This window comes from Haliotis rufescens, unplaced genomic scaffold (genome assembly GCF_023055435.1).
Source record: "Haliotis rufescens isolate VD_foot unplaced genomic scaffold, xgHalRufe1.0.p SCAF_11, whole genome shotgun sequence".
NCBI lineage: Eukaryota > Metazoa > Mollusca > Gastropoda > Lepetellida > Haliotidae > Haliotis > Haliotis rufescens.
This window is the reverse complement of record NW_025963791.1, coordinates 10,468,748-10,483,588: the sequence shown is the minus strand read 5'-3', so window position 1 is coordinate 10,483,588 and position 14,841 is coordinate 10,468,748. Positions and strand designations below refer to the sequence as shown.

The following is a 14,841-nucleotide window of genomic DNA, read 5'->3' as shown; positions in this document are numbered from 1 at the left end:
CTTTCAAATTCATGACTCGGCCGGGAATCGAACCCCGGACCTTCCGCTCACGGGGCGGACGTTCTTCCACTAGACCACGGGGGCGGTCATCACGTGGTTTGAATGAATGCTGTTGACAGTCGACGAATAATTTATGCATGTGATACCCTACGACAAACATAGCCTCCGTTCATATCACTTCGAAACCGGGAAACACGTCATACGTAAACATCACTATAGGGCGCATACAAGCAAAGCCCATCTTATACCATTATATGACTGAAACGTATCCACTCATCCCCTCCATCTTTCTGTTATATTTTCGATATGGAATTTAATTTCATCAAACATATTCCTGTTGAGATCAAGACATTTGACAGTGAGGAAACACCTGTTCCACCGTTGGTGGTAAATAGAAAGTTCAACAGAACAGATTTGCGTACGGTAAGATTTCAGCTTGTTATCGCATATAAATTGTAATTTCGTATTGTTTTATATCCATTGGTACTCGTTACCCGTGTTATGTTGAAAATCTGACGCGTTGAAATCGATGTGATATCTCCAAGGAGGCAAAAAAAAGAAGATGCTTTAAGCCAACATATTTCTACACGACTTGTGAATGTGAGTGAGTGAGTGAGTATGGTTTAAGCCGCTTTTTAGCAATATTCCAGCAATATCACGGCGGGAGACACCAGCAATTGAATTGGCTTTACACATTACACCCATATGGGGAATCAAACCCGGGTGTTAGGCGTGACGAGCGAACGCTTTAACCATAAGGCTACCCGACGGCCCCAGTGCATATGAAGAATCACTGCAAGGCCATAGTATTTTATCTTATAACATTATATCTGGCCGACGGAACGAGCACATTGTTCTCGAGAAACTTTGAAATATTAATTTTGTAAATATCAAAACCTTCCTGAAAAGAACTCCCAGATGAAACATAACCGTTATTCAACAGATCGCCGCGATAAATGACCCCCAACAACCACGCGATGCCTCCTGTCTGACGTCACAGAACCTTCCCGCTACCCTGATGGACGATACTGTGAAGCAGGACCTGGCTAAGGATCCGCTGTTTGATGACGTCATGGATGTCATCTATAATGAGGTACCACGGTCGGTATTGGCGGACATGATGAACACTGACAACATGATCATAAGGAACGGGTGGTCTGCGTCACTGGAACCACGCCCTGACGCAGTGGGACATCCCACACCAAGCCAACAATACCATACACAAGGCATCGGATCCTGCAGTGATCAAATGTTTTCTAAGGGCGTTGGGAATAAGGATTTGGAACTCATGGGAGGTCACGACGAGGTCACGACGAGGTCATGGGAGGTCAAAACGTGTATATTATCTACAGAGGAGACCGGAAGTGCTGGACACAAAATGTCTTCATGCAAAGACCAGATCACGCAAAGTGCCTTCAATGACCTCATCGCTTATCTGAAAGATCCTGGTCTGAAAACGGGTGGTCATTTCGACGGTATCAGCAATAACATTGAAGCGAGTTCGAGACAGTTTGGACGTGGCAGCGAAACGCCATTACCTCCACAGACAGTTGTGACCCACAACCATGTAACCATGGCAACAGAGGGACGAGCAACAGGGAGGTCGAGAAACAAAAACAGTCAGGTAACAGAAATGCATCCGTTTGATGTACCCATCATATATAACACTCAACAAGAACCTCACCTTGGGTCTTCATCAACCCATGCTTGCCGTAAAAGGCGACCATGATTGTCGTAAGAGGCAACTTACGGGATCGGGTGGTCAGGCTCGCTGGCTTCGTTGATACATGTCATCATATCCCAATTGCGTAGATCGATGCTCATGATGTCAGTCACTGGATTGTCTGGTCTAGTCTCGATTATTTACAGACAGGCATCATATAGCTGGGATATTGCTGAGTGCGGCGTTAAACAACAAACAAACAAACAAACAAATCATATGTTTGTTTATTTTACAGGCTGGTCACTGTGATGAGGCATTGGTTCGAAAACGGGAACAGAACAAGAAGGCGGCTAAGAAATGCCGCGACAAGAAACTACAGAGCCTGAAGGACTTGTGGGTACTATGACGATTCTACGATGGGTACTTTAGCGGGAACTAAAGTGGATGCTAGTACGTATGGTGGGTACTAATGCGGGTACTCTGTCGGGTAATTTCTCGGATAATATGACGGGTTGTTATGCGAGTACTGTGACAGACACTATAACGTAGTCCTGGAAGGGTACTAAAACGGGTATTATGAAAGTAATGCGGGTACTGTGACAGACACCATAACGTAATCCTGGGAGGGTACTTAAACGAGGTATTATGAAAGTAATGCGGGTACTGTGACAGACACCATAACGTAATCCTGGAAGGGTACTAAAACGGGTATTATGAAAGTAATGCGGGTACTATGACGAGAACTGTGACACGAACTAAAGCGGGTACTATGACAGGTACTGTGACACGAACTAAAGCGGGTACTATGACGAGAACTGTGACACGAACTAAAGCGGGTACTATGACAGGAACTGTGACAAGAACTAAAGCGGGTATTATGACGGGAACTAAATATCTGGGCAAATGAAAGTATCCGCCCATCTTTCATGGTGGCTAAATATGAAACAAGCATGTTTTTTTTAAACAAAAAAGCAGGGTAATGTTTTTGATACTGGTATCATAGTTCTGTTTTGGAGCTTTAGTTTGCAGTGTTTCGGGAACTGTTCTTTTGCCCGGCAGTTTATGAGGGGCACTTTGATAGGCGCTTTGGCCGGTTTTTAGACAGATGCTAAAGTGGATAAAAATATGACGGGTGCTTTGGTGCGAGAGGAACTTAAGCGAGTATTGTGGGTTCTGAAAAGGGTACGAAAGTGGATCTATCACGTGTACTTTTGTAACCGGGGGTGTTTATGAATAACACAGGTCGTTAATTGTCGTGAGGATTTATTATCAGAACACACAATCGCCCCTGTAGGTGAAACTGGGGCGGGAACTGTGTTCACCAACGCAATGTGACAGGACTTATGGTGCCTGCATCTATTTGGACGGTCTCAGATGAAAATACTACACAGAGCAGAAATTTGTTGTCCGCATGGCAAGGTGTAGTGGCTGGTGTGCTGGTTAAATGCTGGGTGTTAGTATTTGAAACAAGGCCAATCAGGCGCAAGCTGTACTAAACAAAGGACCGACCCAAGCTACCTACTCTACCCCACAACCAGTAGAAGTTAAAATACAAATAAAACTCCACGCAGAGAACAAGTCGTTATACAGAGCTGTAGAATACATCAGCCATACAGGTTTATTTAATTCAACATAATTAAAGGTTAAAACACCATTTCATTACAAAACATTATATGTATACCATGTATACAAATATATAAAATACAGAAAATATGCATATATACAACACTGCCACACTTTGATGTAACAAAACTTGATTTATTCAATCTAATGATACACACCTCCTGGTGTGGCATGGTATGGTGAAGTGTTGTAAATGAAAGCGAAAAAAACCTTTCCATATTCAATAGAAATCTCTGCTAAAAGCAGAGTCAGCTTTTCGATTCCGACTGTATCATGAGCATGTGTTTATAAATCACAAACACATGCAAAGGCAAGTCAATTCTTCACCTGAAAACACGGGAACATATGGTACAAGTCAAAATAGGGAACTACATCGGACATAATTTTGTCATTGATGCGTCAAAATTGGAAATGTCCTCCGCATGTCTACTATTAAACTTTTGAAAGCTGTACTGAGGCCTTGAATGTTGATCAAACAACTTTTAAGCAAGAGTCGTACACTCGAGTTCCAGATTGTATAGCTTATTTACTTAAAACAGAAATATTAAACGTAAAAGTACATTGTCCCCAACGTGGATGTTCTTTATCACGATAAAATTGATGAATTCTCATTGTGTAATATATAATTAACACTTATGGGTGATATTTCAGAGGGTGAAGATTCTACTCCAACAACGCAGTGACCTGACTGAAGTAAGACACAGGCTTATTCAAGTACAGGCAAGGTTGAGTCAAAACAGGGGAGGCAACTGTGGATAACACAAGTCACATGATCACTCTTTGCCGGAAGTTGAAGGCATGTTTCTGCTGAATGGCTGGGTACGGACTTCCTGAACATGGTGCACGTGTATGGCGCTGACAGACCAAGGGTCATAATGGGAACGAATGTTGAATTCGAACCCACAACATGCGGATCCTGGCAGTGTTTCAACGTTTGGGTGTCCCCCGCACAAGACAGTGGGAATAAAGTGTTTGTCCCCTGGATTAACTTTGAGATAACATTTATGTTGATATAGGAACATAATCCTTCCTAAGACTTAATAAATGTGTAGTATTTCCAGAACTTAAGTGTTAGGTGTGTTTTGTGAATTGTTTTATGCCGCAGACAGGAATATTATGGCTATATTACAGCGGCCATTAAAAGTACTTATTTTACCCTGAAATCTCCACGGAGATTTAATTCAACTACTTATATTAGTCAGTCGCCGTCTTCTATAGTATGTGGGTTAAAAATAATAACACCGTCATGTTTGATGCGAGGTGTCACTATCTTATCACGACGTGAAATATATTTCCAGGGAAAGACATCTTTGTGACGCAATGCTAATGTTGTAGCACTTAAATGCACTTTCAGTGTACTGTTATACTTAAGGGTAAAGCATATATGATGTGAAAAAACATGCATGTGTAAAAACAGCGCCATGCTTTATTTAAAAAACAGACCTCAACTTTGGAGCCAACCCATGCCGCTTCATGTAAATCTTGGCCGATACCAAACGCTCCCAATGCATTATAGCGCGGTTAAGTCTAAAAGCAACCTATTTCCACATTGAAAACTCAGTATGATTATATCGTGCCATCGTATCCCGACAGCATGGACCGTTGTTCACAATATCAATCACTGGACTGTGCGATCCAGATTCGATAAATTACAGGCCGTCGTTATGTAGCTGAAATATTGCTGAGAACAACAAACAAATACTCTATACATATAATTCGTTTATCCGGACACTCGTTTAGTTTTCATGGAGAACTCTACTGTCCGGTTTAAGGGGGCTCCACTGTAACATTAATACTGTTAAACTGTTTTAGCGGCGCGAACGCAAACACAAAATGTACCATGCTGGAACCATCGCTATGTATCATGAAGACGACGCTTTAAAGTGTGCTGTACATATACTCAAGAGCAAAAGAAACTGTACCTGTCATTTGAGGTTGTCATATGTTTAAGTTTCAATATTATTAAACATATCTTTAGTCAGCGATATTATATTATATCCAAAACATGAAATGTGTCAGCACTCAAAGTATACTTCTACATGGTTTTATTTATTTTTTTAAATATAATTTTATTTTTTTAAATTAGAAATTAAAAAACATCGCATTTTACACAACTGCTGGTGAGTATCTTAGACATCTTATCTTTGAAAGTCAACAAATTTCCTTTTTTTAACATTGCAAATATGGTATGGGTCAAGTAGCAAAATTAATTCATTTCTTACCCAATTCTACATTGAACCAATTCATGTTTACCCAAAATTACCTAGCCACAGATTAGCATTCACAAAACTGTGTCAGGAATGGTAAATGGGTAATTAGATGTAATCAAATGTAACAACTGTTCTTTTAATTTCCAATAACTTGAAAACAATTTCGGTTACTTTCTTCTGGCACTCAGATCACAAATAAATCTACGTCATAGCTATGAGTATGGGTTCGAATACCGGGTCGCCCTGATTATGTTTCTAGGTTTGTCAGCACCATACCCGTACTCGTGGGTTTCACTAAAATGTTAAACGTCTGAGACCTGCATGACTTTGGGCTTTCCTCAAACATTAAGCTGACGCGCCGTGATATGACCGTAAGACTGTTCAAAGGACAGTTAAACCCAACTCACTCACTCACTCACTCACAGGAATACGGCAGTAAACACCTATAGGAAGTCAACTTACGGAACAGGAAATGTTTTGACGGTTCATTCACACACAACGCACTACTTCATTTCACATTTACACGCAACGCGTTGCTGTCATGTACAGAAATAGATTGAGTTCCGACGGCAACGCGCCTCACTGACCACATCCCCCCTATTCTCGAGGAAACGCTGGGCTGGAAAAACCCATGACGCGAGATTCACACTGACGCAACCACGCATCCAATAGCAAGTCCACGTGATACAAGTATCTGATAGGGGCAAATAGAATTGTCAGTGTGTGAATGTCACAAACAAGCACTTCTACAACTACTGTAAAAAATAATAATACGTTTAACTACTGCTGAAACTGTTACAACTATTACTCCATCTACTGCTGTGTCTACTACTATGTCTACTAGTGCAACTTCGCCTCGAACAGCTGTAAAATTGTTTTTACGGTGTAAAGCAATGTTAGTCGCACCACCACTGCTACTGCTGCTGCTACTGCTGCTGCTACTATTACTATTACTATTACTACCACCACTGCTACTGCTGCTGCTACTACTATTACTACTACTATTACTATTACTATTATTATTATTATTACTACCACTACTGTTACTGCTACTGCTGCTGCTACTGTTACTACTACTATTATTATCACTACTGCTGCTACTACATCTACTACTTCTACTTCTAGCACGACTACCTATACCTTTACCAATGCCAGTACCTCTTTAATACTAATACTACTAGTACCACAACTAATAATGCTGCAAACACTACTCTAACTATTGAATCCACCAAAGACTCAACAATGCAAGCTTTTACTATTCAAATACCTTTAATAACTCTACCACCTCTACCACTACTTCTAATGAATCTACAATTCAAACAGAGTTGCGTCCCCGAGATTTTCCCGGATCCGCTATACATTGGTTCGAATCCATGGTTGGCTCTGTTTATGACCGTTGGTTTCTCAGCACAATGCCCAATTCCCACACCTAGACTTGCACAAGTCTCTAAGCCAATAATTAATAGTTTAATAGACTAGGTTTATTTGTAGAATAAATATCAATATAAAAGTAGTCCCTATAAAAGACACGCGTCCTTATCTGGAGTTACCTATTATAAGGATAGACATACTATATATATATATATATATATATATATATATATATATATATATATATATATATATATATATATATATATGGACTTATCGTTCAGTACAGACTTGGAGCAAGGCTATCCCAAACCGTGATGTAACTGAAATACTGTATATCCAAAATATGCGGCTTAAAACATAACTCTTCGATTTCAATGAGGCCATCGGCCCATAGTTACATATGTATTACAATGGACGTGATGTACACAGCTGTTATTGTTGTGACAATAATGTACTACGAAGTGACATCGCTTGATAGATATAGATAGCTGGACGTTCAATTAATTTACAATCAGTTGTAGACATAATGATATTAATTTTTGGTTTGGTCGGATATTCACAATATATTTGTGGTAAGTGATCCACGCGTAGCTTGTTATAACCGTTGTTAAAACATAACTCACTCATCCACTTTCGCCGCCACAGTGAGGGTGGTATTTATGCCGCGTTTAGCAGTGTTACAGTGAAGCATCTGCGGTGGCACGAGAAGTTGGCTTCACGTTATTATGTACATGACCATGTGGGAAATAAACCCCAGCTCTGTGTGATCAACGAACGCTTTAACCACTGGACTACCCCACCGCCCTTATACTAGCATGATGGGTGGTCGGGTAGCCTAGTGGTTAAAGCGTTCGCTCGTCACGCCGAAGACCCGGGTTCGATTCCCGACATGGGTACAATGTGTGAAGCCCATTTCATAACAACGTTGGACACAACGGTGTTTGACTTTATATGGATATTTATTGTATCGTTGCATGTGTCTGCTCGAATCGAATTTGTTTTTATTTAATTTTAGAATCAACAATATGTTGTTTTCGAGAAGAAAAAGACGGAAGTACAATAACTCAACTGACAGATTCAAATGTTGTCAGTACTACACAGAGAGGAGCAAGTTCCGTACCGCGTGACTGTGACAGTGCAGGTCCTGTCTTGTGAGCGTGGGATAAAAAGTTTATTTAATGTCTGATTTATTTTTAAAACAACAATGAGAAGCATGTGACTTCATATTTCTAAACCAGAGCTTCACGAGATAAAAATTTAATATGATTAACGTCCATGGTGTTTTGTATTTGGATAAGAGCGACATATTGTTTATATTCACGTATATATGCCGTTAGAGTAAGTGAGTGAGTTGGGTTTAACGCCGCTTTGAACAATATTCCAGTTATATCACGGCATGTCAGCTTGATGTGGGATGAAAGCCCGAAGTGATGCAGGTCTCAGGCGTTTACCACTTCGGTGAAACCCACGAGCACGGGTATGGTGCTGACAAACCTAGAGACATAATCGGAGCGAACCGGGATTCGAACCCACAGCGCGTTGGACTCATTGCCCACCGTTGATACAGACAGTTCTGTTTATAAGAAATAACTGAAATGTCCCTATCAAAATTTTGACTAGTATACATAAAAGTGGATCTAATTTCCGATGTCCACAAAGATCCAACTGTTACCTTGAGCAATCGACAACAGTAATATGTGTTCGGATGGTATTGATCAGACCTCTAGTAGTTGAAGTAGTAGTAGTAGCAGTAGTAGTTGCAGTAGTAGCAGTAGCAGTAGCAGTAGCAGAATCAGTAGTAGTAGTAGTAGTTGTAGCAGTAGTAGTAGTAGTAGCAATACTAGTAGTAGTAGTTGTTGTTGTAGCAGTAGTAGTAGTAGTAGCAGCAGTAGTAGCAATACTAGTAGTAGTAGTTGTTGTTGTTGTAGCAGTAGTAGTAGCAGCAGTAGTAGTAGTAGTAGTAGTAGCAGCAGTAGTTGTAGTAGTAGTAGTAGTAGTAGTAATAGCAGTAGTTGTAGTAGCAGTAGTAGTAGTAGTAGTAGTAGTAGTAGTAATAGCAGTAGTTGTAGTAGTAGTAGTAGTAGTAGTAGTAGCAGCAGTAGTAGTAGTAGTAGTAGTAGCAGCAGTAGTTGTAGTAGTAGTAGTAATAGCAGTAGTTGTAGTAGCAGTAGTAGTAGTAGTAGTAGTAGTTTAGTAGTAGTAGTAGTAGTAGTAGTAGTAGTAGTAGTAGTAGTAGCAGCAGCAGCAGCAGTTTATCTTTGTGATTTTTACAGTTGAAGTGGGCCGAAGTGTACGTGATTCCGGGAGCTACAAAAGAGCTTGAATGACAAATACAATATTAGTATAAGTATATTAATATAGTTGATATCGACGGTGTTGGGTTGAAGGGTAATGCAATGTTACAGTTTGAAGTTACCTGAACAGATCAATTGCTGTTCTTTAACTTTAGTTTCCTGCTGCGCGACATGACAGGACGTTAACCTGTTCTCGCGGGCTCACAATTGGAGGGAGTCACAAGCGTGTAACATGTATTAATACATGCAGAATGTGATCAATAAGTCCTGCACAGCCCATTCAAGAGTGGCTGTACTGATCACCAAAGACATGTAGAATCCAGCCCATCACCCACGGGCTGTTGTAGCATATTGATTATGTTGAGACTTGTTTAACAGTGAAATATATTTCCGTGACAAATTATCTGCGTTGTGTTTATTTCAGACCAATGACACAAGGACAAATCCAAACCTAATCAATTTTACGTTATGTGATCAAATTGAACATTACGCCTTTCTTAAAATACATTCGGATTTGTATTTGAAATATACGCACGTGTTCGTATATCAATTTAACCATTGTTGAAATTTACCTTAAAAACGAATAATCAAAGATATAGTAAATTGATAACCTTATAGAATATGCAAGTATCAAGGTCTGTCATACGAGGGATGTCACCAATACGGTGATAGAAAAATAAATATTAACACCAACTACTCTCTAGATCAAACTTCCTTTTTTATTTAATAAAACAATCGGAAATGAAATATTAATCAATTACGCTTCATCAATAGTAATGATTCACGGTTGACACTGCCTCAATATTCCTAGTACTGACTTTGACTGTGAATTTGTGTCGCTTCGGGAAACAGATCGCGGCTTGTTCTAAAATTAGACCCACGTCAAATTAAATACCCATGAATGTTTTCGAATATCGAGTAGGACATACGGTGTGTCGAGGCTACAAGCACATGCTACACGAAGTACAGGGTAACTTTAGATATTTCGTTGTGTATTCTGTGGAGGGCAACAATGGATCAACCTGCCCAGCTGCATATTGATGATACGTCGCTGGACGCCAACATGGACACACTATTCGACGGGTTTATCTCGGGCACGCTAACTATTGTACCGAGCTCTGCGGCGTCAGATCCCACTGAATTCGGAGACCTGGTAAGTAATGTACGATGAGAAAGAGAGGGAGAAGGGGAGGGGGGGGGGGGGGGGGGGGGGGGGGGGGTAGAGAGAAGGAGGGAGGGGAGAAAGAGAGAAGGAGGGAGGGATGAAAGTGAGAAACTTGACAGGGTTAGGGAGAGAGTGGCCCGGGACAGCGGGAGGGGATGATTTATATATGAGAGGAGAGAGAGAGAGAGAGAGAGAGAGAGAGAGAGAGAGAGAGAGAGAGAGACAGAGAGAGAGAGAGAGAGAGAGAGAGACGAGGGAGGGTTAGAAAGTTTAACCACGAGAAGATGTCCATTATTGTACATGCTTCGATCAACTGATTTTTATTTGGTTTTATATAGTTGTATCAGTAATAAAGGGAAACACGAATCGTAAATGAGATCAACACTATTATCCCACTTTTATTTATCACAAGGCTGCCTTCCAAGCACGCATGACTCTTCCGCCTCACCGTCGGACTCTACCGCCCGCAACCGGCGCAGCATCACAGCGTGTCGCACAAGACTCTCAGTGTGGACAGATTACCTCGCTGGCCCCGCAAAACGTTGCCCCATTTGGACAGACGTGCGGTACTGTTACAGAACAGATGCTAATGGACATCATCAACGTTGTCGCCAACCCTGTGTCCTCGGGTGCCGCTGTATCGTCAATGCAGCCGGATGTGGCGCAATCTGACACCAACGACCACAACAACGACCACACCCATGACAACACCATGAGCATGTCACTTAACAACTCGTACGCGGCCATACAAAATGGTGGTTCAACTCTACCAGTTCTTTCTCAACTAACTGAACTGGAGCAGGGTTACGACTGTCCAGTTGGGACAAATGGGGAATTGATGGACACTGGTCAAGCAGGTTTAATGTCCAGTCTAGGTCCTGACGCACTGGAGACAATACAGTTGCATGATATGGCTACGATCGGAGATCCCAACTGTGCTGTTGGGGAAAGCAATATAGACCTCGGTACCCCGGATGCAAGTCGATCTATGCAGACTCGCTCCCAGACACGGAATAGGGTTCGGAGGACGAGGTCCAGAGTCTCTGAGAGTTCCATGGACGAAACGTCGCAAGAGTTTAAGGTAAGGTAACTTGTTAGGAACTATTTCTTTATTTATTTTGTTTCAAGTATATATATATATATTGACAGAAAATTCAAAAGAATTTACTCTTGAAAATTGAATTTGACTCAAACAATACATAGGTTAACAAAAGATTAATAGGCTGAAGACAGTCGCCTAAATACTACATACTATAGGTCCATGGCATAGATATGATTCCCGTGTCATATACAATGCCATCGAAATAACATGTCTTGTTTGTTTCATTTTTACAAACCATCAAACATGGATTCATACTTTCTTTTGCCTAGCAGTTTACTGTCTTCATATCAAATGGACACGTGGTCGTAGGTTTAATAGATATAAACATCTCCCAACCTCGTTACTCCGGAAACTCTCTAATCCGGACAATTACCGTTAAGAACATTCCATGTACAATTAAAGGAATATTCATGGTTCGTTTATCCGGAATATTTTTTTTCACTGGGTAGGGCAATGTCCGGATTAACGAGGTTTTGCAGTAAAATGTCAAAACCAATTAAATAATCGCTTTCTCTAATCAGGAACACCTGAGGACTCTTGACTCCAAGGAACGCAAGCGGGTGTTGAACCGACTGGCGGCCAAGAGATGCAGGGACAAGAAATACGAGAAGGAACTGGAACTTGAAGCTGTAAGTTTGGTTTGTTTGTTTGTCTGTTTTTGCTTGTGTTAAACGCCGCACTTGGCAATATTCCCCTATATAACGGCGGTCTGTAAATAATTAAGTATGGACCAGACAACCCAGTGATTTACATCATGAGCATCGATCCACGCAATTGGGATACGATGACATGCATCAACCAAGTCAGCGAGCCTGACCATCCTGACTAATGACAAGCATGGTCGCCATTTATGGCCAGCATGGGTTGCTGTAGACCTATTCTACCCCGGATCTTCACGGGTCTCCTGGAGGACGGTGATTGTGTGACCTTCTAACGTGTTTTAAGACATTTCAAATATGCTTACTACTACAGGATGCTGACTGTGTTAGTTGTATAAGGAAAAGAAATAAAAAATATTAAAAAGAAAATAATAAAATTAACTTTGCCTCAGATTATAAAATATGATATATTAATCACATGGCATGCTGATAAGCCTAAAACATATGTAGTTAAAAAATGTACTGTTCGGCTGTTCATTCCACAGAAAAGAAATACTGTATTTCTTGACCGAAAGAAAGGTGAAGTGAGGAAAACAATTTCTGTTTTTTATTCCATAGAAAAAGAAATACTGTGTATCTCGGCAGAAAAAAATATGAAGTGACAAAAATATGTTTCAGTTCCTCCCTGACTGTGGTGATGATCGCGAGTTCGTTAAGTCCTGACTATGGTGATGATTGTAAATATTTCCATGTATTTCCAGAAAGCCAGACAGCTCCGTGAGCAACGCAGTGAGCTTCTGAGAGTCAAGGCCCAGCTGCAAGAGGAAAGCAAATCAATTGCCACCAGTCTCCGCCAGCACGCCTACTGTCTGAGGCGCTAGCCTACTGTCTGTCTGAGGCGCTAGCCTTCTGTGTGGTGGTTACAGAAGTTCACAATGACACGGTGGTGGCTCACAAGATTCCGATAATGTTTGTGGTGCTGCGTAGTGAAATCCGGAACATCACGTGGTGGTTAACAGGACGTTCTAAATATTCCATGGATAGCGTGCGATCTGCATATATCAAGGTGGCTGGCATGAGTGAGTGAATTACGCCGCTTTTAGCAATATTCCAGCAATATCACGGCGGGGGACACCAGAAATGGGCTTCACATATTGTAAATATATGTGGGGAATCAAACCCGGATCTTCGGCGTGACGATCGTGAGATCTGCATATTTCAAGGTGGCTAGCATGAGATCTGCATATTTCAAGGTGGCTAGCATGAGATCTGCACATTTCAAGGTGGCTAGCATGAGATCTGCATATTTCAGGGTGGTTAGCATGAGATCTGCATATTTCAATGTGGCTAGCATGAGATCTGCATATTTCAATGTGGCTAGCATGAGATCTGCATATTTCAATGTGGCTAGCATGAGATCTGCATATTTCAATGTGGCTAGCATGAGATCTGCATATTTCAAGGTGGCTAGCATGAGATCTGCACATTTCAAGGTGGCTAGCATGAGATCTGCATATTTTAAGGTGGCTAGCATGAGATCTGCATATTTCAGGGTGGTTAGCATGAGATCTGCATATTTCAATGTGGCTAGCATGAGATCTGCATATTTCAATGTGGCTAGCATGAGATCTGCATATTTCAAGGTGGCTAGCATGAGATCTGCATATTTCAAGGTGGCTAGCATGAGATCTGCACATTTCAAGGTGGCTAGCATGAGATCTGCATATTTCAAGGTGGCTAGCATGAGATCTGCATATTTCAAGGTGGCTATCATGAGATCTGCATATTTCAAGGTGGCTAGCATGAGATCTGCACATTTCAAGGTGGCTAGCATGAGATCTGCATATTTCAATGTGGCTAGCATGAGATCTGCATATTTCAATGTGGCTAGCATGAGATCTGCATATTTCAATGTGGCTAGCATGAGATCTGCATATTTCAATGTGGCTAGCATGAGATCTGCATATTTCAGGGTGGCTAGCATGAGATCTGCATATTTCAATGTGGCTAGCATGAGATCTGCATATTTCAATGTGGCTAGCATGAGATCTGCATATTTCAATGTGGCTAGCATGAGATCTGCATATTTCAAGGTGGCTAGCATGAGATCTGCATATTTTAAGGTGGTTAGGAGGTGGTTAGGAGGCGACATTACAAAGACAATAGTTCGTGTATGAAGCTGCGACCCTCCTGCACGGGACAATATTATTTTGTATATCAGACGAAAGTCGCAACACTGACGCTAACATGATAGATCAATCAAAATTGTATCTCCAAAAACATTTCCATAATCATCAAAATTATGTTGCAAGGCTGTTGCTGCCTATGCGTCAACGTGTAATGCACGTACAATCATCCGTGATTTCGGTGATCCGTGCAACATGTTAACGTTGTCTTGTATTATCTGAATGTGTGTGTTTTTTTTATTTATGTGACTGAAATAAAATATTCTGTTGTTCTCCTGTGACCTGTGTCAGCTTACTGTGTATTCGTCACTACTCGCACCTTTCCGTAACGGGATATCACGGAATGACACGAGTTGTCACGAATGTGGTCTGCGAGATATAGATTCGACTATAGTTCATAATGCGTACAAATACTAATATATATATAAACGTATCCCTGCAAGAAATGGGTGCATACTAAATATTACTGGATCTATACACTAAGAACTTTCAAAGAACGTTTTCCAATGCCGTGTGAGGTTACACGTTTTTTAACGCCGCACTCAGCAATATTCCAGCTATATGTATATATATTTATATATATATATATATTTAATAAAATTACTTTTCTTTTCTTAATCTCAAA

General features: G+C 41.0%; 2 protein-coding genes across 5 annotated transcripts; both read left to right on the top strand.

The window, feature by feature from the left end:
* Positions 1-124: 124 nt before the first annotated feature.
* LOC124146312 lies at positions 125-4,340 on the top strand. The gene is made up of 5 exons (XM_048392900.1): positions 125-423; positions 944-1,624; positions 1,959-2,056; positions 3,651-3,654; positions 3,935-4,340. Exons 1-5 carry the CDS (start codon positions 307-309, stop codon positions 4,043-4,045), a joined length of 1,011 nt encoding a protein of 336 aa, XP_048248857.1. The 5' UTR covers positions 125-306; the 3' UTR covers positions 4,046-4,340.
* A 5,715-nt stretch (positions 4,341-10,055) lies between these two features.
* LOC124146347 lies at positions 10,056-14,495 on the top strand. 4 transcript variants are annotated; one of them, XR_007219928.1, is made up of 5 exons: positions 10,056-10,317; positions 10,742-11,410; positions 11,953-12,060; positions 12,792-13,553; positions 14,154-14,495. XR_007219928.1 is itself a non-coding variant. In XM_046516590.2 (4 exons), exons 1-4 carry the CDS (start codon positions 10,177-10,179, stop codon positions 12,909-12,911), a joined length of 1,038 nt encoding a protein of 345 aa, XP_046372546.2. In that variant the 5' UTR covers positions 10,056-10,176; the 3' UTR covers positions 12,912-14,495. The 4 variants fall into 4 exon arrangements, 1 of the variants encoding a protein (XP_046372546.2); XR_007219927.1 differs by having other exon boundaries at positions 12,792-13,793; positions 14,124-14,495; XR_007219926.1 differs by having other exon boundaries at positions 12,792-14,123.
* Positions 14,496-14,841: the final 346 nt, after the last annotated feature.